The sequence below is a fragment of the Cyanistes caeruleus genome, chromosome 1 (assembly GCF_971803275.1).
Source record: "Cyanistes caeruleus chromosome 1, bCyaCae1.hap1.1, whole genome shotgun sequence".
Lineage (NCBI taxonomy): Eukaryota > Metazoa > Chordata > Aves > Passeriformes > Paridae > Cyanistes > Cyanistes caeruleus.
In genome coordinates this window covers 117,417,218-117,441,679 of record NC_141701.1, presented here as the reverse complement: position 1 = coordinate 117,441,679, position 24,462 = coordinate 117,417,218, and the positions used below count along the sequence as shown (strand labels likewise).

The 24,462-nt window shown below is 39.8% G+C and overlaps 1 protein-coding gene across 12 annotated transcripts in view; it reads right to left on the bottom strand.

The window, feature by feature from the left end:
* Positions 1-24,462, bottom strand: part of RFTN1 (raftlin, lipid raft linker 1) — a 112,023-nt gene that overhangs the window by 5,351 nt on the left and 82,210 nt on the right. For all 12 annotated transcript variants that reach the window (XM_086852609.1, XM_086852615.1, XM_086852637.1 and 9 more), the window contains 4 exons: positions 21,418-21,621; positions 12,904-13,019; positions 2,245-2,348; positions 797-878 (listed from right to left, as the gene is read on the bottom strand). In XM_086852609.1, coding sequence (XP_086708735.1) covers positions 797-878; positions 2,245-2,348; positions 12,904-13,019; positions 21,418-21,621 — 506 coding nt within the window. The remainder of the gene's footprint in view (positions 1-796; positions 879-2,244; positions 2,349-12,903; positions 13,020-21,417; positions 21,622-24,462) is intronic.

The following is a 24,462-nucleotide window of genomic DNA, read 5'->3' as shown; positions in this document are numbered from 1 at the left end:
GCACCCACCAAAGCCCACAGAGCCAGAACAAAAACGAGGCTGCATTAGTCAGCAACCTCATTGTCGTGTGGTTCCAGAGATCTTTTCATCCGGCTTTCCTGATCCCTTGCATATGGAAAGGGCAAGGCAAATTTCACCACTGTAGGAAGGCCATCACTTTCTCAGTTTCCAGTCCCTGTATTTCTCTCTCCAGCTCTATGACATGCCAGGTTTGGGCAGGGGTTCCCGCAGCTATGTGTTTAAAAATGGAAGTGGGAATACATACAGGCATCCACATCCATACACTATTAGCTGTCACTATGTCTTTGGATAATTTAGCTGGATTCTAGAGGCTTTTCTTGGTTAAATTGCAGCAAAATTCATTAATATTCATACAACAGAAACACCAGCCAAAATCAGGCCTACATTGTGCCAGGTTCTACCAAAACAGAGAGACAGAGACAGAGAGAGACAGAGAGCAGTTTAAACAGAAAATACAGGAAATGGGTGAGAGAAAATAGTGTTGGTTCCACATTACAGGTACTGAGAGAATTTTAGGTCTAAATGAAGGTTAGTTTAAATTAAGAAAAATCTGCATTTCTTATGCTGCTGTGAGTTCAACAGAGAATGAAATCTAAGAGCTTTGACATCATTTGAGCATTTTTTGTTTCTTTCATTTGAACAGTTCCATTCCTTGTGTCTCTTTACTGTATCACAGAAACATTGAAGAAGCCATTTTACTTCTATGGGAAATCAATTTCAATATAAAAATACCACCAGCAAAACCCAAAGAAACCAGAAAGTCAAGGTTATTTACCTTAGATTCTTTCTTCTTTGCTTTCTGGGGCAAAGACGGTCTCTGAAGAAATACAATTTGCTTTGTAGATAAATTCCCCTCCCTGAAAAGAAACAAATGCACACTCCTGAGAATGAATTAAATTCACATCCAGCATCATTCAAAGTGAAAATCCATCTCAGTCATTTATTTCTGCAGGTCAAAGAAGAACAAAATGAAGAATGATCCTCACATTGCTTGTCCCTGGTGTCTCTGAGTAGTCTGGTATTTTGGGGGGCAGGGAGAGTGGAATGTTCAGACTGATAGAGCCTGTCATCCTGTGACACAATTTTGCTGAATGTTTTAGCATTAGTGTGTAAATACAGAATAAATTGTTTGGAACAAAAAGGAAGAACCCCAAGAGCACCTGTGTCTCAGCAACACTAGAGCGTTCCTTTCCTCTTGCCCTCCCTCCTGGGGCACTGATCTGGAATGGGGCTGGGTGCTCCTTGTAGGTCAGCATGGCAGGAGGAACAACCACTGGATGGGTGCCCTTCTGCACTGACCTCTGTTACTCAAGGTATTAGTGGGATACAGAAAGCTGGAGAGAAAGAAAATTATATATATATATCTTTAAGAGTCAGGGATTACGAATCATAACTGTGATTTTCGATTCATTCTTATATTTAAACATTTATGCAAAACTTAAATACAGTTTTTCCCTCAACACAGATGGCCTTTTACTTTTTAGGTTTTTACGTGTAGGAGTAGTCTTCATCCAAATCTCATAAAGAACTGGGCATATTTTTACTCTTTTAAGATAGAAAATCGTGACTGATTATATTGGTCTATATATATATACAAACAAATATATTCCTGACCAGTGAAAATTCAGAAAACACCATCTTCATGATTAATAAGGGGTATGATTGTTTTTCACCAGTTATGAAGATTATTTCTAAGTGATTTGCATTTATATTTAAAAACACATAATATAAATAATAACAAGTAGACCAGAGTATTATTATATCTGCACACAAAGCTACTAGAGCAGTGACACACTAATCTCACAGGGTTCTGCTCAGCTAGACTGTATCAGCAGCATTAGACTGACATCTATTTAGATTAAAATTACTTTTCTTCAGCTAGACAACATCTCCCTCCAAACATTATCACACATTTTGTCTTTCCTCTAAAGGATGTTACTGGAAGATCCAGAGCAGGAATTTAACAGTCATGGAGTTCACAGAGAGGCAGAAACAACACCCAGAAAATTCACGCAGAAACCACATTGCCACCTTGCAGTCTTTCTGCCCACCAGACATGTGCTTCCTGCCACATGTGGCTTGTGATGCTCGGAAAACCCCGAGAACAGCTGCAGCAGGCTTTGCAAGGAAATCCACACTGCCTGCACAGGGAATTGCTTGTGCAGACTGCGGTGCTTGTACAGCAATGGCCCTGGCCAAATGGCAGCACCCACCCCTCCCTACCTGTTTGTCTTCACAATGGGAGTAGGAAGCACGCACGTCAGCTGCCAGCCGTACATGGCAAGGGAATTCAGCAGTGGAACGTAATCTGTCTGCACTTCAACTCCCTGGGGAAGGAAAAGCAACAGTTGGCATCATCACTTGGAGTGCGACATTTAGCTTGACACCAAAAAAAAGCCCAAGAAAAAATACATGTGTGGGTTTTCTCAGAGGCAGAAAGGGGTTTTGCACTGAAGTGGGTCGTGTTTTATGTTCAGCTAGGCAGGAAGGAAAACGTTCAAAAACATGAGACAAATGACCGACCGCCCATACATCCCAAACTGTTAAAGCAGTTTGTTTAAAATGGTAAACATCTGTGATCTTGTTCTTACACTGCCTGACTCATCCATCTAGCTTTAGATCATTCCGGATTAATTCATTGTATGTTATCAATTATCTCCTCCGGAGAAAAATTATGTTCAAGTAGTTAATAAATGACAGCATTGCTTTGCTCAGATTCTGCACTTGTCTAAGCTTCAGCACATCCTGAATATCTGCACTGAAATCAGTCGTGCTACTCTGCCATGATGGATCAAAAGGAAAATAGCCAACAACAGCAACAAAAAATACGAGTCTGTTCCTTTTATCGCCCGCAAATACGCATCGCTGCCTTCTTATTTTGAATCAGGAAATCTGTGGGCGAGACGAAAAGCTTTGCCTTTCATTGCAGGAGTCTGGCTCCTGCTGCACATGTACCCAGCAGAGCCTTGCTCATTCCCTTTCAACTAAATGGCAGACCCTGCAATCCACACAGAAAGAACCACTGGTGGTTTCAACAAAGATTATTCCAGTGAGGTGTCTGACTGCCAAGACTGCCAGTAATTTAATGAATAGATGCTACAGCATATTTACTAGTTTTTAATTTTAATAAACACAAAGCAGAAAAATGGTAACTACTAGTCTCTACAAATTTAACTAAATTTGATCGGAATAGCAATTACATTTGCCAAAAATCCCAGGCTCCTACACTGGTTTCATGTGCACGTAAGGAGTTTTAACTGCCAATTCGCAACACTGGGGAAGGCACAATAGTTTTGAAGCTCCAAAAAATCCATTTATTCCACAGTAATGAAATAGTCATTTGATCAGAACTAATCCAAATCCTGCTGTAGTTATTTCAAGGTATTTTAGTGAATTCCAATCTCAGCTGTTCCTTTCTTCTAACAAATGTAATTTAGGTCACTTATATCTTTATAACTGAATGGCTGCCTGACTATACCTATTAAAAACCCAATCATGACTACAAGTGCAAATAGCTGAAGAAGCTGTATCAGTCCTGCTTAAAAGGAAAATGTGTAAAATCTCTACCCCAGAAAGAGCCTGCAAGAGAACACTACTAATGTTACTTCTGTACAGAACCTTGTGGGGGCTTAGAGAGGTAGTGCTACTTTAAAACATCATTCTGTACAAACTGGAATTTCTAAATGGGAGAAGAATGAGACACCCTGTGAGAGGGAGGCAATACCACATAGCCCTTAACTTGTGTCCACTGGAGCTATCAGGACTTATTCTGCAGCTGTGACCATGGTAGATTCAGAGTCTCTTTTGACTCCCATTTCCCTCTTGAAGAAATTTGCACACTCCTCCCAGTTTTTAAAACAGTGTCCAAGGGTAATAAAAAATTCATGATGTATCTAGATGCCTTTAAGATATAATGTCTCAAAAAGACATATGAATAACACACTGAGATTTATGAAATTGGTCAGCAGTGCCTTCAAAAAATAAAGATGAAAATATGTAACATGATGATTAAGAATAAGGTCAGAGCATCCACCATCACAAGCTCTTCATGAGGTGCCACATAAAAGGATCTGTCTAAAACATTCCCTCCATCAAACTGTCTGCAGAGGAAAAACCAGAAGGGGCTCACTCATTTAGAGGAGGGAAGCAGATCAGGAAAGACTGGCACAGCAGAGCTTGTCTGTGCCCTGAGGAACATCTTGCGTTGTAAAGAGGATTTCTATTTTGAATTCATTGCCTTAGGTGGGTGATTAGCAGGGAGAACCTTCTTCTTGCATCAGGATATTCAACAAATGTCAGAAATCAGAGGGAGATTACGGCAATGAGGAAGGACATCAATACCACGCAGAGCTCATTTGGCTGCTGTAGAAGCCAAACTGTTTCAGGGACATGCCATCACTCCTGCCACAACCCCTGTCCCTAAAGGCTCTGAGAAGCAAGACGGGACTGGCTTTGGACCTGTCTGACTTGTCAGGATTAAGCATCATCTGCAGCAGATAATGGTGTATTTCACAACCCAGTGGTGCAGAAAGAAAACAAGCAGGTAAGCACATTCAAAAGGGTGAAGTTACCAGAAAATAAATTTAAGTCAATTAGACCTTAAAAAACGGGTTTTCTTTTTAAATCTGGCAACGTAAAAAAATCAAAAACAACCTGTCTATTTAAAGAGTTCTACACAGTTGATACAAAAAGGTGAGCTCCTGTTTTTCCCATGTGTTGGTACCCAACACCCCAGTGTGCCTGCTGGGCTGTGTGGAGGCAGGAAGTGTGTACATGATGCAGAGGTGTTCCCCCCTCTGAGCTCCTCGGGCCCTTTAACAAACCCCCTCCAACTCCACAACGCTTCACTGGAGTCAGACACTGCACCTCATCTCCAGGTCCTTGGGGAATAGACTATTCCCAACAACTGGCTGAGTTTGAAGATGACAGACAAGAGGAAGGAGTCACTCCAAAATAAACAGGTTAATCCACATGGGCTTCAAACTCCTGACTTGCAAATACAGATAATTGAAGCTTTTTCTAAGACCACATGAAATTATTTCTCCCTCCCCCTCCTGAATCATTGGCTGTAATTCTACCCGATGAGTGGAATTTGTGTGCCAGCAGGAGTCACAGTTATACAGACCTTTAATTGGTGTCATATTAAATGCTTTCCAGAGCAAAAATGCTTCTAAACAAACAATACACTGGGGGATGGGTGCAGAGAAAAAGAGTCATCTTGTACTCATTTTATATTTAATAGAGTAATTATTTTATCTACTATTATTAGAGACAATAGAAATGAAATTTCAAACACACTATTCCCTCAAAAAAAAAGCGCAATGCTCTTTCTAACTAACAAATACTGGATTTGAACACCAGTAGAAGTAGAATAAAACCGTGCCAGAGCTCTCCTGAAAAAGAAATGTTCAAACAATGTGTCTCAAACTGGGAGACATTTTATTCACTGAAAGGGTGGAAAATTTTAATTAACTTGCTTCCCACTCTCCTGTGGATGATAAGTAATCTCTGATCACACCTTGAGTGTCAAGAAGCCAGAGCATATTGAGCTAGGCTTTTCCCTTGACTTGCATCACATGAAAAGGATTTTTTTATTTGTAGTTGTATTGTTTGTTTCCAGCATTTTTTCCTTTCACAGTTACTTCTGCTCATTACAGAAAAAAAAAAAAAAAAGATAAAAAAAATGATAAGAATAATATCTAGGGCAAGCCACACAAACAACTGCATTAACAATTTTTCTTTTCTTTCCCCCCCTACTGCGGCAATTTTAACCACAGCAAGAAAATAAACAAGACAACTACTAAGCTCTTGTGAGACAGAAGTTCTACAGAAATCATTCTTTCCTGGGCTAAGTGAATGTGATTTAGTTACAAGGCAGCTATGGATTGTCACTGTTTAATATTTTTTTCCAACATGGATTAAAGAGTGGTAGATTGAAAATCACATTAAATAAATCTTAATAAAAACCTTTATCAGCAAATCCTAACAGACTGCATACCAAAATCTACTGACAGATGGCAAAGAGGATGGGAAGTAAAAAAAAACAAGTTGCTTTGAAAGTGTAACCTACTGTTTGTTGCAGAAAATGGGCACTGCATTCAGACCCAGCTCCTTAAAAAAAATAGAGGGGAGAGCCCACCAGGGCTGCACTGCGCACCCCCAGCCAAGGCTGGCTGCCAGTCCCCAGCTCTGCCAAAGCCAAAGCTTGTCTGTCCCTGGGCATTGAAGGGAAGAAATGGTAGTGGCAAAGGCAGGACCTGCACCATAGTGGAAAAGAAAGAACATGTAACGAGAGAAATTGAATATCTGGACTGTGCAAGAATGACCCAGTAAAAGCGTGCTGCAAACATTTTATGTTTGCAGTAGCACAACTGACAGGGGGACTAAATTCTAGCTCTAAACTTGTGAATTATTTGCCTTTTTCCTTTTCAGACTTCTTCCAAGATGCAATTTCTGCTGACAGTGTAACAGTATTGAACCATTAAAAACATGTATTGGAAGCAAAAGACAGGTTTCACAAATGCTCCAGCAATAAAGTTGGTCTTTGTTCTTCTAGTATTGAGCTGCTCCTGAATTTCCATGTGTAACACACCACAGCACCTTGCTGGCAGACACCTGCTACACATCTATTAGCTGTGGTGCAGAGGGCTGTGGATGCTCCTTGGCATTCTTGGAAACCACCAGTAGCTCTGGGAAGCAGGTGGGTCACTGACCAATGAGTAGCTGCCAAATGGGGACCTTAGTGGAAAGGTAACAGGAAAGAAAAAAAGATAAATAAATCCACAGGCAGGCTTTTCACTCAATATTCTGGGCATATGTAATTTAGAGTCATTTACAATTACTAATATCTATGTGAATTCCTGCAATGCGAAATGTTTTGGAGAATATAATAAGGCTGTAACACTATATGAGGCAGCATCATGTCAAAAGAGTGTTTCTGCAATTCAGATGTGTCCAGTCACAATTTCAGTACACACACAGGCTGCTGAGTAGCATTCACAGCTGGCTCCACATCTAGGGTAAAATTAAAACAACAGCCAAAAAAACTACCAAAAAAAACCCCTGTGCCCACAATGCCTGCTTCTCTCAGTGACTTCTGTGGATGCAAATCCTATTTTCTAGCTGAAAGATCCTGATACTGCCTGAATCTGGAACACAGAAGTACATTTGCACAGCAACACAATTCTGCATTTATAAAAGTACAGGTCCAGCAAAAGCTGGATAACGTGAAAGTGTTGATACAGAGAGTTGTCCACACAGGAAACATCCTATGAAATGTGTTGAACTCACCACTGCACAGACAATGTACATATGATGGGACAGCTCCACTTAACTGTGCAGAAACACAAGAACAAAATGTGATAGCAATCCATCAGTACACCTTCTTCAGTAACTATGCCATTTTTACCTTCACAATTCCTGCAACGCTTAAAGTGTACCTTAAGGTGAGCACTGATTTCACTATTTGTCCATCAATTCTTTGGAGGGAAGAAAAAACATTAAAAAACACTACCTGAGAAATTAGATACCCCAGTGTGCCCTACACACGCAGCCTAATCATCCCCATGGAGCTTCCCTGACACAATTCCCTCTGGTTATAATTTATTCCCAAACAACATGTGGCTTTTACCAGAAGGCTTTGTGCACCACTCCCCAGTTATACAAGTAGTGATCTATTTCCATGCAAGCACTGCAGCTGAAGCCTAGATCATCCATTGCCAGTGGCTCACACAGCAGGAAGGCGAGTGCTGCCCTGCCCCTCGCCACAGGCAGGCTGTGTGTGCAGCCTGTGGGGTCCCAGCACCCACTCCTACAGCCCTCAACATCCTCACACAGATGCATTATCCAGCGCACTACCCAGCTGGAGTCAGTTACTGGGCAAAAGAAACATGTGCCCAGGGTGGTTTCATAGAAAGCATAAAAGAGGACTGAAATACTTTTTCTCAGCTTGTTTTAAAGCAGGAACTTTAGATCTGGGATGTTCACCTTTCCCTTGAAGATTTTATGAGTGAGCAGAGAACTAATTCTTAGAAAATTGTGACAGCTAGGAAGGATTTTTTAAATCCATACTGTGCTCAGTCTCTTTACTTCAAGTGCCCTTTAGCCATACAGAAGAAGTGTTCACCTTGTTAGATGTTCAATGCCACCAGAGCCACAAGAAATTATCAGGAAGGTTCCAAGTCCATATTGCTAGATTTTTGTTACTACATCAAAACCAATGAAAAGATTACCCTATGGATTTTAACTGATTTTAATCCTATGTCTACTGAGTTCAGCAGACAAATATATATATATGCTGCTTTCATATCTTATATAAAGGAATGAAACAAGACTTATAAAAACTTTTGGAAGATAAGAGGCTCCTGAAGGTTTTGTTCAGCTCTTCTTAAAAAGCAACAAGAATTCAGCAATAGATATTGCTGAAATATTATGCCCAGGCAGCGTATCTGTCCTTTGAGTAGTAAAGAGGGTCACACACATGGCTCCCCTGGGCTTTTCATGCCCATCACCATCAGCTCCTCTGCTGACCCGGTCACGCCTTTCTCCTGTGGCCGGAGACAGCAGAACATGGCTTAACTGACATATGACCTAAATCAGATTTACAGACAAATCAAATCCTCATTTCCAGAGAATTTGTTTCAAGGCTTACATTAAGGCAACTTGCAACCTAGGCTCAGCAGAGATAAATTTTTAAATCTTTTGTTATGTCGCACTTTAAAAGGTTTACCATGTCTACAGTGGAGACTAACCCCATTCAAGTCTGCCAGGGAAATGGCAACACCACAATGCATTTGAGATTTTAATTCCTGTCATAACACCAAAGGTATTGTACAGCAGCAAATACAAAGTGATGAATCAGCAGCTCAAGATTTTCAATGAGAAAATACATGTAAATTAAGGACAGTATTTTCAAAATGAACACAGCTTCAGAGACAGAACAATGCAGCAATATAAGATAAATGTTATAGCACTCTATTTTAAAGACAGTATTAGCTATTTTGTCTTGGGTAATGGGGAAGGGAAGGTGACAGATTTAGAGATGGGGAGAGGGAAATCATGCAGGCTCTGATTAATCAGAACTGTCTACCCACATTTGCCTACACAAGCAGAATTAAAACCATCAAACAAGTTTTAGGGCCAGATCTCAGAGACTTCAGTGGAAATAATATGTCCTGACATTTTTAGAGTTAAAGTGATAAGGATGAGTGCAGTATTTTGTCATAACAAGTCCTGTGGTCATTTGTAGAAGATGCCACAACTCTACTTTGAGAAGAAAGAGTTAAAATTACTCAGAGCTATTACATCCTGTCTGCTGCTTGGCGGGACCACATACTGTGACAGCTGCGAGCTTTACATCCTCTACAAACTGACATTTTACACACATACTGAGTGCATCACACTGTTCAGCTTGTTTTCTCTATTAGCCTTAGCAATTAAAAAGGCAGCACTTTCCCTGCTAAGAGGTGTGCCAACCCCTCTCTTTTGTGTTAATGGTTAAACAGCAACCCTTTACCTTTTCATTTAGAAAGGTTTTCTTTCTAAAGGGCATCGATACATGCTGCATGTCTCCCTTTCTAAGAAAGCTTTCTTTTGTTGTGGCTAGGATTCTTTTGTTTTTCTTCTTCTTAATTAGGATACAGCACAATAAATTTACATTATAAATTTACATTCAGTTCAGACCACATCTGAAAAACACCGAAGCACATCCAGATAACCAAATCTGATACAAATTTTAAATAAGAACCTACTATATACATTCATGTCATACTGCTTATCAGGGCTTCTTCCACTGCCTTAGTAAAAATGGAAATAACAAATAGAAAATGTTAATGTAGATCAGAGCTGAATGTACACCAAAAAAACCCTAATCTTCTACATAATGAGTCATTCCACTGCTCCATAGCTATCTCTGTAACACTCATAACAGCAAGAAGCCTCTACTGGCTCGTGGACATCTTCTGTCACCACTGAACTCTGTCTCCTTCCCCATTTTACAGTCCCTTCCTCTGCCGCTGCATTATCCCATCTTGACGGTAAAAAAGCTGAATTCCCAACGGGTTTAACACTTGATCTTCTGGGTATGACACTGTGCAAGTGCCTACAGATCCCCCAGCTTCTAGTCCTCTCACTGAGTCCATGACTTTACCTACCTACACCTATTATGTCTCAGAAAGCATGAGGCAAGATATATCCTGACAGTTACTCAAACTGCAGGAGGAGAAAACCAAGGTGACCAGCTCTGCTCTTTCTCTAGGCAAGACCTTTGCAAGACTTCCGTAATGCCTCAACATTCTTCCTCCACAAAGTTTTTTCTTCCCCATACTCTTTCACTTTCAGCTTGGTGTGGAACGTTTTTGTAATGCCCACAGAACAGCCATGCTTGATCTCAAAAGAGCAAAACTGCCAGGGAACACTCAGCGTTCAGATTTTTAATTACAGCAAAGAATAATCTGATCACACTGACAAGCTCTGTTTGTGCTATCAGTCAGTTTCTGAAATTGCACATCCCAAATCTTATGTCTGGAAAAGGAGATTCTCCACATTAGCCCTCACAAAGACATGGTGTGTAGCAGTACAGCATCTCCTGACACACCAGATGGCACTGGGAAGTTCATTCCTTAATCTATTGACCAGCTGTGCTCTTCAGCATGGAATTGCTAGAATTGAAAGCAAATGATACTCCACCTACAAAGCCTCTAACACTTCAAAGGGCCCTGATAGAAAATATTATTCTGCTGTGTGCTCGTGTTTTGGTCAGCACTCTGCCAACACAGGATCCCCATTATCCTTGTCATGTAGCTTGACAGAAGCTGTCTTGTGCCCACACAGATTATGCCTAACTTTCTTCCAATATCCTATTGAGATGGAGAACCTTGGATTGGTTGTTTGAGAGCAAATCTGGCTCTGGCCAAAAATCTGTTTATAACTTGGAAAACTGTTTCCAACATGGCTGTTAAGGAAAAGTAATGGTTAAGGAAAAGTAATATATATTAGATCAAGCATGCCCCAAATGTTTTGCATACTTAGCATATCTGGTTTAGTTCCTACTGAAAGGAATCCAGTTTGTGCACTGTGGGACAATTCTGTGAGGTGAAGTAAGGCATATATTAAGGATGGGTCAGAGGGGTCACTTCAAATAGGCACTCCTGATCTGAATTAAAATGTTTGTACTAACACAAGAACCTCTAAACTTCCTGAACCCACAGCCTTGTCCAGAAAGGAGTTACACAGATCTGCTGCATATATAATTACATTAAATACGTCTCTTTTGTTTGCTTTGCACCTGACCTTGACTAGTGCCATTTGGCACTTGGTTCTTATACTGGAAGAGATATCGAATAATTCCTATTTACCACTTTCCCATGTTTTAGGAGCTCTCTACCTATTCCATTCCCTGTAACTCTTCTCTTTTCCAGGCTGAAAGGACACACATGTAAAAGTCTTCCTAATATGGAAGCTGTCTGTGTCACTGACCATGCCCACTATCTTCTCTGAACAATTACTGTGCTAACACAGCCTTCTGAAATAAGGTAAGCTCTACTGTGTACAGCTTACACAGTAGTATGAAGCAGTATATACTTGCTGTTTCACTCTATTCATTTCCTAACAGTTTTAAGCATATGGTTAACATTACTGCTTCTTAACATTTGCCTTCTTCATCAGCCCTGACCTAATGCACTCATGAAACCATCAGTCATTACCCCAAAACCTTGTTCCTGAGTGGCAACACTGCAATTTGACCCTAAAAATGAACAAGAATTTACAGTCAAGTCTGTCATAACTGGAAAAACATTTCATTCAACAAAGGAATAATTTTTCAGACACACATCAGCAACAAGATAATTAACGCAACAACTGCTATTACTGCACTAAACTGTTCTGCAAGTTGTTCGTAGCCATTACTATTTGGCCATTTCTTGCTGCACTACAAAATAATCATCTAATAACAAAACTCTCATTCTTAGTCTCCTGGAATTTTACACACTTACTCTAGCATCTGTCTCATTTTCCTTTAATCTGTTCTTCTGCCATGTGTGTGCCAAAAGGAGGGATTATCTTTCTAAGGATTTTACACCCTTTACAATACATTCCAAGTGAAATGATCAGGTATTGCCTCTGTAGATACACAGCATCTATTTCTAGCAGACATCAGACAGAACAAAAATAAACCTTCTAAGAGTTATACTTCTTTTCCTCCCTCATGTTCTTTTTGCTTCTAGCGACAAGAACTTTTGCTTCAAGTCACAAAGAATTTAAGCCCAGCTTTTCAAATTCAGAAGTATTGTGTGTATCAAATTTGCTGTGGAAGATTGGTACTGACCAATCTGGCCTAAGCACTGTTTCTACTCATCTGCATGGGCACCTGGATCTGCAGAAGACCAAGTTGTGACACATGTGGTTTATCTATAGGGGTTTATCCAGAATATGCAGTTTTTTCAGCATATGAAGGAGCACAGACAGAGCCAAAGCAGTTCTCCATGCTTTCCTGCTGCAGCTAAGCCTGCCTACCTAAAGGGCTGCCTTCTTTAGAACTGCAATGCTAAAATGACTTGTGTGATCATGTTGCCCTGACAACCAATGGAGATCCTCTGTACAGTTCATCTAGCAGACATCTGCAATTTTGAGACAGATAGCCCAGAGTTTCACTGTTTATTGTCACTCACATTTCCTACCCTCCAAAAAAAGCATGAGGTCAAGATCAGAAGTGTGTCGTACAAACCCAGTGTGGTGAACTGGCATTACTGTTAACATTGCATCCCTTCACTTTGGCTGCCTGACTTGTTCTGCTGGAGCACTAATCAGTACATGAGAGTCTGTCTCACAGTCTTGGAGTGTTTTGATTTACAAAGAAAAGCCGAAGAAGAAACACTGTACACATACCTTCAAGACAGTCCACTGCTCTACCACAATTGCATCATACCCCTGTGTGGTTTTACTGTCTTCCACGGCAACATCTTCGAAGAGAAATACTCCATCCATTGTCCCATGTAAAGAATCTGTGAAAACACAGGGCTGCCTGTAAGCTTTATAGAAGACACTCCATGTGTTGTAAGACATCTGAATTTATTAATAACATATTCTTCCAAGGATGTTACTAAAAAGTTCACAGACATTCTCTGATAGTCTAGCTCTATTAAATGAATGAGACTTTTACCTCTAGCACTTTTAAGATCAGTCCTACTCCCTAATAGCAAACCTTGCTGTCCAGTCTGTTAGTCCACCCTTTGCCATCAGAAATCACAGCTTTCCCATTCTGAGCAGTAATTCAGTCCTCAGTTCAGCAGTACTGCTCAACTACTTGAAGCTATAAACACACTAAAGACCATACATTATGTCAATGTGTTATTTTCAAGGTGTTTTGAAGGTATACTGATTTATTTTTATGGTATGTATGATATTGATACTTGTGACTATATCTATTCACTCACACAAGTCAGAGCCCTGCATATGGATCAGCCACTACAGTTACAGTGATCTACATGGACTAAGGATGATCTGGCATATCTGAACAGTGTGAAAGAAAAGATACATTCATAACTATTTAATCAATTTATGAAGGCATTCTGACCATCTGGTTTAGTGCCTCTTTGTTCTCATTTGCATTCCCTACATGTGCAGCCTTTTTTCAGACAACACATACTCTGGAAGTTACTTGAGCAACACTTTCTCCTTTAACTCAGCCACACAGTCCATAAGCAGCAATCACTCCCATATTCCAGAGCTTAGGTTTTGTCAGCTCCATGACAGAACAGAAACAGAATAACTGAAAAAAACCCAAACAAACAAACTTATATTTCTTTGTTAAAATAAGATGATTGATGGAACAATAGAATTATGTTTAGGGAAACTGTAAATAAGCAGGACTGTGCTCTTTGCAAACAGAGAAAACTCTTCTCACATTGTCAAAAAGCGTCTTTTTCAGCCTTTCGAATATGAACAATATATTTACCCTGTATGACTGATTATAAAAGACCTTGCTTATCCCCTCCCCAAATGTTGTATTTTGCATGATAGTTTCCTTACATTTCTAGCAACACTATATTCCTTGAACTGGTATGATACATGTTTTTGAAATGCAGTCACACATGCCAAACTGACAGTTTCTTGAACTGACAGGGGAGTCTTCTGGATAAGCCTGCTTAGGTGCTTCATCAGGGTCATCCTGCTTTCCTGGTGAATGTTACAAGGTCAAGAAATGCCAGCAGGAAGGAATCGCTGCCTCCAAGGGAAAACATACATCAAACTCAGAAACAATTTTCACAAAGGAAGCAGTGAGGAGGATTAAGTGGCTTCTTACCTCTTGCAGACACAATCTCAGTCAACATCTTCCAATGTCATTATATGATCTAAATCAAATTTATTATCTGGAAATAACAAATTTGTTGCAGGCAAAGCCTGCAACAGACCAGACTCCTACATCTGGAGGCTTATGTCTACACAAACACTGCAGCAAGACTGCTGCTGCAGGTGTCAGTGCACAACCCCTCTGCTTCTATTTGCACAGTCCCTTATCCTCTTTTGCTGCTGTTGCAGTAGACTCATTAAGTTGCAAGTCAGGAGATTAAAATACTTCTCTCTAAACTAACACAGCTTTTTTTTTTTTTGGTTCACTTGTGAAGGAAAAAAGTTGTAAACCACTTACTAGGGATTGTCTTTGAGATTCTGTTGGAAGACTAAATGAAGATGAAAAATACTCCATCTACTTTCACACTGTTTTGACAAGCAGGTTTCCTGCAACTCTATTTAAAATAAAGAGAGCCGAAGACTCCTCACAGCTACGCAAGCCAGGATTACACATTGCTCCAAGGTGGATGAGCTGGACTACAAAGCAGTAACTCCTGTCATCCAGACAGATTTCTCATCCAAGTGAGAGAAGAACAGACATTTTTGCTGTGAAATAACAGGCCAGGTCACTAAGAAGCTGGGTTACAGGTTTGAAAACAAAGGGAGAGCAAGCTTGCCATATACCAAAGGGTACAAGATTTAATTACTGGATTTCATTCAAAAACAGCACTTTGTTAGACCTGACACTACAAAGGGGGAACCAACTCAATTTCTGTGAAATATCGCATTCCAACACTCAAACCCATATCCAAATCTATTTCAGGATAATAATGTACAAACAGCCCTTTAATTTTCCAAAGAAGGGATGACAGGACAGCACCTAAGACTGAAAGTAGATCCCTACTAGACACAGACATCCAGATCTCGCCAGGACAGCTTTATACAGCACCCTGCTCTTGTATTGTGAATTCCCTTAATGAAATTCTGTGTCACACTGTTGGCAAAACTGCAGCTTGAGCTCTCCCCCGCCCCGTGTTTGCCAGCTAATTAATAAGTGATCAAAACACAATCAGCAGGCGTGTGTTTACACTCACTCGTAAATCATCCTTTATGTTTCATTCTGCTGCACATTCCACTCATGCAATTCACAGCTTCCACATATGTGAATATGATGGCACATATGAAATGTTTTAGAAACCAATAGCTGAGCTCAGGAGACCCTACAGGCAAAAGAAACTTCACTTGGCAGTGCTGAGTTTATGGTTGGACTTATGATCCTAAAGGTCTTTTCAAATCTAAATGATTCTAAGATTTTGCTTCCTTGTTGGAAGTACAATGATTACTGTTGAAGGCTACATCCATCAATCACACAATCCACTGATTTTTTAATGGGTTTTTTTTTTTTTTTGCTAGTAAAGAAACCCATGGAAAATGAGAAAACTGGAAGGGGAAAATGATGACAGAAAGACAGCTGCAAATGTAAATAACAGTGTCTGTCCAACAGAGTGATGCTAGTGAAAAACTACAGAAACTGGTTGATGGCAATCACTGAGATTTCCCTCTCAACCAGAACCAACCTCATCTCTCTACCTGTCGTGCCACAGTGTTTTACATATTCATGCCATGAATGCACACCTGCCAGTTCTCACATCTCACACCCTGGCTGCACATTTTATCTTTTACATGTCATGTACTACACTTCCAGAGAAAAAGGGAGGCACAGGAAAGAATAATTAGATTTTTAATTCCTTTGCATGTGAAGCATTTGGGATGCTGAGAATAATGGGGGAAAGGAGAATGCAGCAGAGAAAAAGCTAGCAGGGTCATGTGTTGAAGAAAAGGCACTTATAACCCATGCTATGATGTCAGGATCAGCAGGAATTCCAGGGAAACTTACACAGAGGTGAGGAAGGGCAAGGAAATGGCCAGATGCACTGCGTCTGCCTGCAGTACTTTTATCACACAGAGCTCTAGATGTAAGGGGCAATTTAAGTCAACAGTCACATGTTCTAGAGCTGGCCCGCTAGGTGAGATGCACCTGATCCAACAGTTTCATAGAATCATACGGTAATTGAGCTGGATGGGGACCTCAGGAGGTCTCCAGTCCAAACACATGCTCAAAGCAGATTCAATACAACTGCAGAGACAACCACTCATGGCTTTATCCAGCTGCATCCTCAAAATCTCCAAGAATGGAGATAGCATAACTTCCTGGGCAGCCTCTTCCAGAGAGTGATTGTTTTCATGATGAGAAAGTGGTTGTTTTTTTTTATATCCAAAAAGGACCTCTCTTTTTTCAATTTATATATATTTTTTTCCAATCCTCCTACCAAACACCAATCAAGGGCCTGGATCCACCTTTTTGATTGTCTTCTCAAAGGCACTGCAAGGCACTGCTAGGTCCCCCAAAGCTATCCTGTCTCAAGTGATGGTTCATCTTCAGCTTGCTGCCTACTAAAATTCCCCTGGCCCTCTCAACAGAGCTGCTACCCAGCCAGGCTGCACCCAGCATGGATTAGTGAAAAGGCCTCTCCCATCTCAGAGGCAGGACACTTATCCTCATGAAATTTCATGAAACAGCTCCTGCTGGTTTGTTTTTTCAGCCTGCCCAGGTTCCTCTGGACAGTAGCCCAGTTCTGAGGCACATCAGCTGTCTCCTGAGTATGGGATCATCCACAAATTTGACAAAGGCAAGCCTTGTTGCCTCCTGTGCATCACTGATAAAATTATTAAACACAACAATGTTGTTGTGCTAACAAAAAGGCCCCGGGACAGATCTCTGTGGTACTCCACTTTTTACTCCAGGTAAACTGTGACCTGTTAACTACGGCTCTCTGAGTCTAGCCACATAACCAGATTTTTAGCCATCAAGGCTGCATGGTCCTAGCTTGGATACAAAAATATTGTGGGAGTCACTGCCAAACTCCCTCGATGAATTCACCCAAAATGACATCTACTGCTTTCTCTTCACCCACAAATCGTTACCTTATCACAGAGGACAATCAGTTTCAACTACGTTTTACTCTTGTTAAACTCATGCTGAATGTCCCCAATTACTGTCCTCTCCTTCATGTGTCCACGAGTTCCCAGCGGACCTACAGAAATGAAATGAGGCTGACCACACTGTAGGTCCCTGGTTTGTACTTCTGGCCTTTTCTTTTAAAGATAGGTGCAACCTTTGCCTGTGTCTGTGAAGACTAAGGCAAAGGAAGCATGAAGTATCTCAGTCTTGTCTAGATGCATCTGATCTCTTTTGCATATCCTCATGTAGGATGAGGTGGATCACAACACAAATCCTACTGACACTATCGGTCCAGGCCTAGATTTCCATTGATTATACTGCCACTTTAAGGTGACAACTCATACACAGATTCCTGCAGGGCAGATTTTACAGATACATTTATACAGCTAGATGTTACCTAACCTGTCTACAAAGATCAGTCATCTAAAGCTTTAGATGGTAAGTTGGTCTTTCCAGTTTTCACTGTTTCCTATGTAAAGTATTTCCTGATTCTGATGCAGTTGTATTCTCTTCTGGTAATCTCTTGTTTAACAAGATTCAGCTCCTGGAACATAGCCTGAGCTTGAAAGTTCCTTAGAAATGCTAAATATTCATCCATTTACAATAGGGCAGTAAGAAGTGCTAATAAAACAAAACATTTTGACATTACTGTTTTCAGTATCATTTCCCAATCTCTATTCATGAACTTCACTCTTACTTAAAGAACAGGCTCCAAAAGTAGAGGTTACAATCAATGTCCTTCCTCTGAAAATGTTCCATTACCACTGCATCTTTTATTAAGGTTTCCTACTGTGCACAAAAAGCTATTTTCACTGGGTTGTATAAATATTTGATGTAGTTCGATTGACAAAAACGTATTTTGATGTTCTTGCTTCTGATTTACAGGAGGTATGTGGGAAAAGATTACTTATTTTACCATGACAGCTGTCTTAGCAGGCGACAATTTTCCCCCTGTTGTCTTTGAACAACAAATTCTCCTTATCTAGGAAAACTAACCTTCAGGCTGCTGTTGCTCTCAACAAGGAAAACTAGCTCTCGATGGCTTTATGGGGCACGTGACCTGAATGTCTGCCTTTGCTTCGTATTATCATTCCTGCCCCCTTCTGCATCTTTTCACCTTCAGTACACACAGAGAAAATAATTCCATACGGATGATAAAAATCCCAGTACTTCAGAGGCTAAGGTGACAATAATCAGCCAAAGGCATCGCTGGCTCGTCTCTCTCAGAGGCAGATGACAGAGACTATCAATTGGACTCTCTTAAAATCCTGACTTTCTTCTTCCAAGCAACTCACATTTTGTTTCATTTGCGTTGTGTTTAAGTACTGTCAATGTTTTCTCACTGGCTGGCTGGCTTTTTCTAGGTTTGAAAGGCAGAAAATTCACAGACAGAATGGTACAACAAACACAAAAATGCTAGGCACTTAAAGAGCTGCAGTTCAACTGAAGATGAACAGGCTTGTGATTATTCTGTTAAGGCATCAAAATATAACCTTGAAGAGGTTTGACTCTTCTGCCTCCTCACAGTGCTGATTGGAGACTTGCTGTTACAGGGAAGAAAGAGACCCCACCTGTTACTTCCTTTCCATTTGGTATTAATCTGTAGCTTGCTGTTACTGTCTCCATTCTCACTAGAAGAGGTCAAGGGTGGATTCCTATAATCACTTTAGATCACGAGGCAGGATCAGTTTACACCTGGGACTACAGGAAGAATTATCAATTCCATGAGCTGGATGAGAAACACCAGCAGGTAACTGAAGAGCAAATTTAAATAAATAACTGCTACCTGCCAACATGAGAACATTCAAGGACCAAGCAGACTGCTGTTTCTAACTTACCAGCAAAATCTGAATACATTTAATATATGGTATTACTCTACATGGTTTATAAACTGAGATCAGCAATTGTGTTGTATTTCTGTTTATAATTATCTGGTACAATAAGCAAAAAGAAACAATTGTTACCAGTGAACTTTAAAACTCTTTTAAAGACTAATTATTAAGCTGTTAGCAGAAGGAAGAAACAGATTTATGACTACTGACAATCTGGAAATCTTCACTTCATTGGGTATTCCAAGGACAAGGGGGAAAAGAAGATAATAACCCTGCTTTTATGTCTAATAAGCAAAATAATGAATTCATACTTTAAGCCAAAAAGAAAACCAGCCCTCAGAACAAAGAAATGTGATATAGCCAATTAAAGAAAATATGCTGATACTACCTTAATTTGGAAGAGGATTAATCAGTGAGTAAGCCCAGATATGAAGAGCTGGACAGGCTGCCATAGAAGTCCAGAAAAAATTAAAAGGCTGAGAAGCCCTCAGACCCCTACTTCTTCTCTCATCCCTACCCTGTGTTGTTTGATACTGACTGGTATGAGTAAAAAAGCTGTTCCATTTCTCTGCAGCACAGAAAAAATTTAGGATTTAAATGATAAAACATTTAACTGCAAGTAATAGCAACTCACATATATTCTTAGTAAATGTTCTTCTAATAGCATAATACACTTTTAGAAACCTTGTTTCAGCTTTTTGATTTCTAAAATTTGTTCCTTACAATGTTTGTAGCCATAAAACGTCAATAACAATGTTTATTAATTGTTCTTCTTCCATCACTCATCTAACTTACTCCTGAATCTCTCCACTTTTACATAATTTGTTGTCTTGTTTGAGTTGAAACTTTATTGCCAGCATTCAAGCCTGCTTTATCTACATCCACAGGCAGTTATCCAGCACTCCTCACTCTGGTATCCAAGTACATGAACCTCCCACAGGGCTCTGCTATGTAAATGAACTCGAAAAGTTTGAATAATGGAAAAACGCTGTGTTTAAAACATTTTAGAGTGAACTGACAAGCAGATTTTATTTCAAAACAGAGTCTGATAACTGAGCCTGATAGAGCCAATTAGCTTTGCCTCTGTGCAATTTATATACATAAAGTAAATGACCATTTATTTTTAAGCAACTTAACTAGCAATTACAAGGCTTTCCAGGAAGCTGTGTGAAAGCATTCCATCAGCTGAACTTTAGACCTTCCTTTTTTTTTTTTTTTGGTACTTGTTTGTAAAATGAAAAATTAGGATTGCCTGTTAATTTCCTGATTGACTTTTACCAGAACTGAGTCATATTCCTTTGTTTTAGCCTGGGTTCTAGAATTTAGACCAACAGTAAGAAGATGCTCTGGAAGCAGCTCCCCTATAGTTTTGAGGCATAAACCAACTAATTTTAGTAGGAATGTGCAATCACGTTCCTTACCACATTCCTTTAGAAAAAAGCAAATCAAACCAAAGTTAGGTGAAAGATTCAGCCATAAGCACTTTAACCATGAAGTATGCAAAATTTTCCAATTAAATTAATCTGGCTGCAACTTCAACATTTTTATGTTCAAGTACTTCTCTTCAACTGTTCTCATGGCTCCTAGGTTATGTCTCTTGGATCTGTGCACCCAAGTCCTTCTCTGTACACCAGGCTTGCCATGATGGCCATGAGTGTGGTACTGACTGGCTACAATACTATGCTGGACCCAGTACCACTTTTCCACAACATGCAAATCTAGGATTTTTAATCTTATTAAATTAAAACCAACATTTATCCATAACTCATAGCTAAGATGAAACAAACATAAAGACAATTTTGTATAACTGTGCCATCCAGGTGAAAAGGGTCTCTGCAAGAACTGGAATTAACTTCTTGTTGGCCAGATAAATCTCAAGTCCTTGCACTGACCTGCAATTAAAGCCACATGCAGGATGACAGCAAAGTCAACCTTCTATTTATGTCATCTGTTTCGCAATCTTATTAGTTTAATTCATTTTACTTGGTACTGCTTATTAACTCCATATATTTCTGCAATTACAAAATAATCTCTAGTATGTTTATGAAATATAATACATGATCTGTTTTCCTTATTCAAATGCCAAAATATTTTCTGTACTTCCACTCCATTTCACTGGAAGAGGCTGATCTATTACAAATCTGCCTCAAGTCTATATTAAAGTACCTCCCAAATATCTTCTCTTCAAAGATAATGACCTCTATTAAAGGGGAGAGGAAAATAATCACAGCATAATGCTTTCTCTAATTTCCATACCATTTACCATTCCAAGGCTGAAGATGGCGTTTACCAATGAGCCTCCTTTCCTGAAGTGATCTGTCATGTGCTCCAGCCAATTTGCTTCTAAGCTGTTGACAGTCTGCCCATTCCTGGAGATCCTCATAGGGATAGTCACTGTATAATACTGGCTGCATTTCTGTGGGGTTTTGGGCTTGTTGAAGAGAGCGAAGATCTCTGCTTCTACCAAAGAGTAAAAAAATGGAATAATTCAACAACCTTATAATAAAATTTCAGTTAAAACAATGCATAACCCACTGTTTGCCCTTGCCTAATTACACTGTGCAACTGCAAAAAATTCTTTGGGATGTGGTTATCTCCTTAATATGTTTCTGCAGTCCAACACAGACTCTCTCAAGACCCAATACAGTATTTTGTTTGCTTTTACAGTATTTCTTACACACACTGTTGATAATAAAACATTTAAAGACAGTAATACCTGAGTACTAATGCAACATTCTTTTATGGGAATCACCAGTTCAAACACTAAATCTTACTGCAAATTTAGAAGGAATTGCATTCTGCAGATCATGTCTATTAAAGTATTAAATAACTTGGTTTTGATGACACAAAAGTGTGGAACAAGCCAATGGCAGTCTCATCTCAAGAATGAATGCACTGAATCACTCATGTAGAGACTCTGATAGCTGCTTTGTTGATTTACTCTGGATCTGAGCAAAGGTGAGACATTAACACAACAGCAAATGAATTTTAAAAATGGCATTGTGAAGGGTCTTAAAAATTAGAACATCTTCTAGACTCTTTCCCATGTCTCCTCCAGTATATTTTAGGAGTAGTTACTACAGGCAAAAAAGTCATTGCAGACAGCAAAGCTGAGCTTTCACAGCCCTAAACTGGAATTAACTTTAAAAACAGATATCCTTATCAGAAGAGTATAGCCATAATTAAAATAACCAATTAAAATATTTTGGACACTATCATTTTACTTATTAATGGACACGTAAATCAACAGTAGAATTTCTATTGACTTCCAAATGCCAAAAATTCTCCCCAAATATATTAATATGAAAGGTAAAGACATGACATTAAATTTCTTCACTCAATAAGCTATTCTTGTTTCCAAGCTATTAGGTTCTAACCTCAAGCAAAAGTAAAGAAAGAGATGGCAAGAGAAATGTTAAGATTGCTCTCTAACAAACATCACTGAGTAAGAAGCAGTGTGTAAACTGAAAAAGATACCAGAAGGGAGATGCTCAGAAACAGGCTGGCAGCACTTGAAGAGAAGAGCTGGAAGCTCATAACCAACATGAGAAGAGACCCAATGATCTCAGTCAGACATGAACTATATTTTAAGTAGAGTAGAAAGGAATAAACATTAATGTGAATCCTCTTGCTGTTTACCATTTGTTTAGAAAGAATGAAATTATGATAATCCTAGCTCAGAAGAGCACAGGTAGAATGCCTCTCTCATAATTTTGATTCTGACCCCCAGAAGAGTCTTTTGCTGGAAAAGGAGATCTTTCTGGTATGTACTAAGTCACTGATATGAGAAGCTGGACATGACCCAGCAATGTGTGTTCACAGCCCTGAGATCCAATCCTATCCTGGGCTGCATCCAAAGCAGCGTGGGCAGCAGGGCAAGGGAGGGATTCTGCCCCTCTGCTCTGCTCTGCTCTGGTGAGATCCCACTTGCAGTACTGCATCCTGCTCTCGGCTCCCAGCACAGGAAAGACCAGAGGAGGCCACAAAGATGGTTAGAGGAATGAACCACCTTTCATATGAGGACAGGCTGAGAAAATTTGGGCTGTTCAGCCTCGAAAGACCTCAGAGCAACCTTCCAAGGGAGCCTATAAGAGAGCTGAAGAGAGACTTTTTACCGGGCATATAATGATAGGGCATAGGGTGAAGGCTTCAGACTGAAAGAGGGTAGGGTTAGCTTAGATATTAGGGAGCAATTCTTCACGGTAAGGGTGATGAGGCCCCAGGACAGATTGCTCAGGAGAGTTGTGACTGCTCCCTCCCTGGACAACCTGGTCTAGTGGAAGGTGTTGTCTAACCCAAGTCACTACTGGCAAGTTTTCACCAGTGACCCCAAATCCTCAAGCATGGCCAAAGACACCCTTCAATTTGGTTCTAAGTTAACACAGAACTTTTGGACATACTATTGGAATATCTGTGCCTTGTTCACAGGCAAATATTTTTCAACATTGCGCTGAAAAGCCTTTTAAAAACGGGGGAAGTGAATGAGCACTACAAAACATTCAGGAATCAAGTGAAGAAGCATAAAAATAATACTTGAATAGTATAAAACCTAAAATAAAGAGCGTATTTAAGACCCCACAAATAGTAAGGAATATGATTTTTTTTCCCTGAAGTTTTACACAGAGGAGAAGCAGTTCAAGAGTGGTAACTTCCTATGGAATATGTAGAAAAAAAAAACAACCACCTGATGCTTTCAATCTTCACACTCCCAAGGAAGGATGGAGAACTGGTGCCAAAAATTGAAATACATTTTCCATGGGAGGAAAAGGGAGTGCTGTAATAACAAAAATTCATTCAAGAGTAATAAAGAAATCAGCAGTGTTGTACAGGATTTGGAAAAATTCTACTTTAGATGAGCTACCACATAAAACTGCCTTCTCAGACCTTCAGTCTTGGAAAGTATTTGCATAGCTCAGCAATTTAAAAAATGCATGAAAAATAAAGCAAAAAAGCACTCAAAGAAAGATAACTGAGGAAACTAAATACATTTTTAAAACAAAGCCTCTTTTCTGGCAAATAAGCAGCAATCCTGAGGTGTTACAGACAAAAATGGGGAAGACGGGAGGTGATCAGCTTCACATTATGCAGAAATATTAAGGACATGGTTACTTGCAGCAAAAGAATTTCAATGTTCAGTAAGGAGAGGAATAGCATCAAGGAGATGATTAAACATGCTAAGTTAACTCTTTCAAAGATAGCGTATAAAAAAGAGAACTGATCTGGTTAGACTTGCAGATAACTGATTTTTAACAAAAAAACTAAGATACGTTTAATGTGTAAAATTATAGTTTTGGGACAACC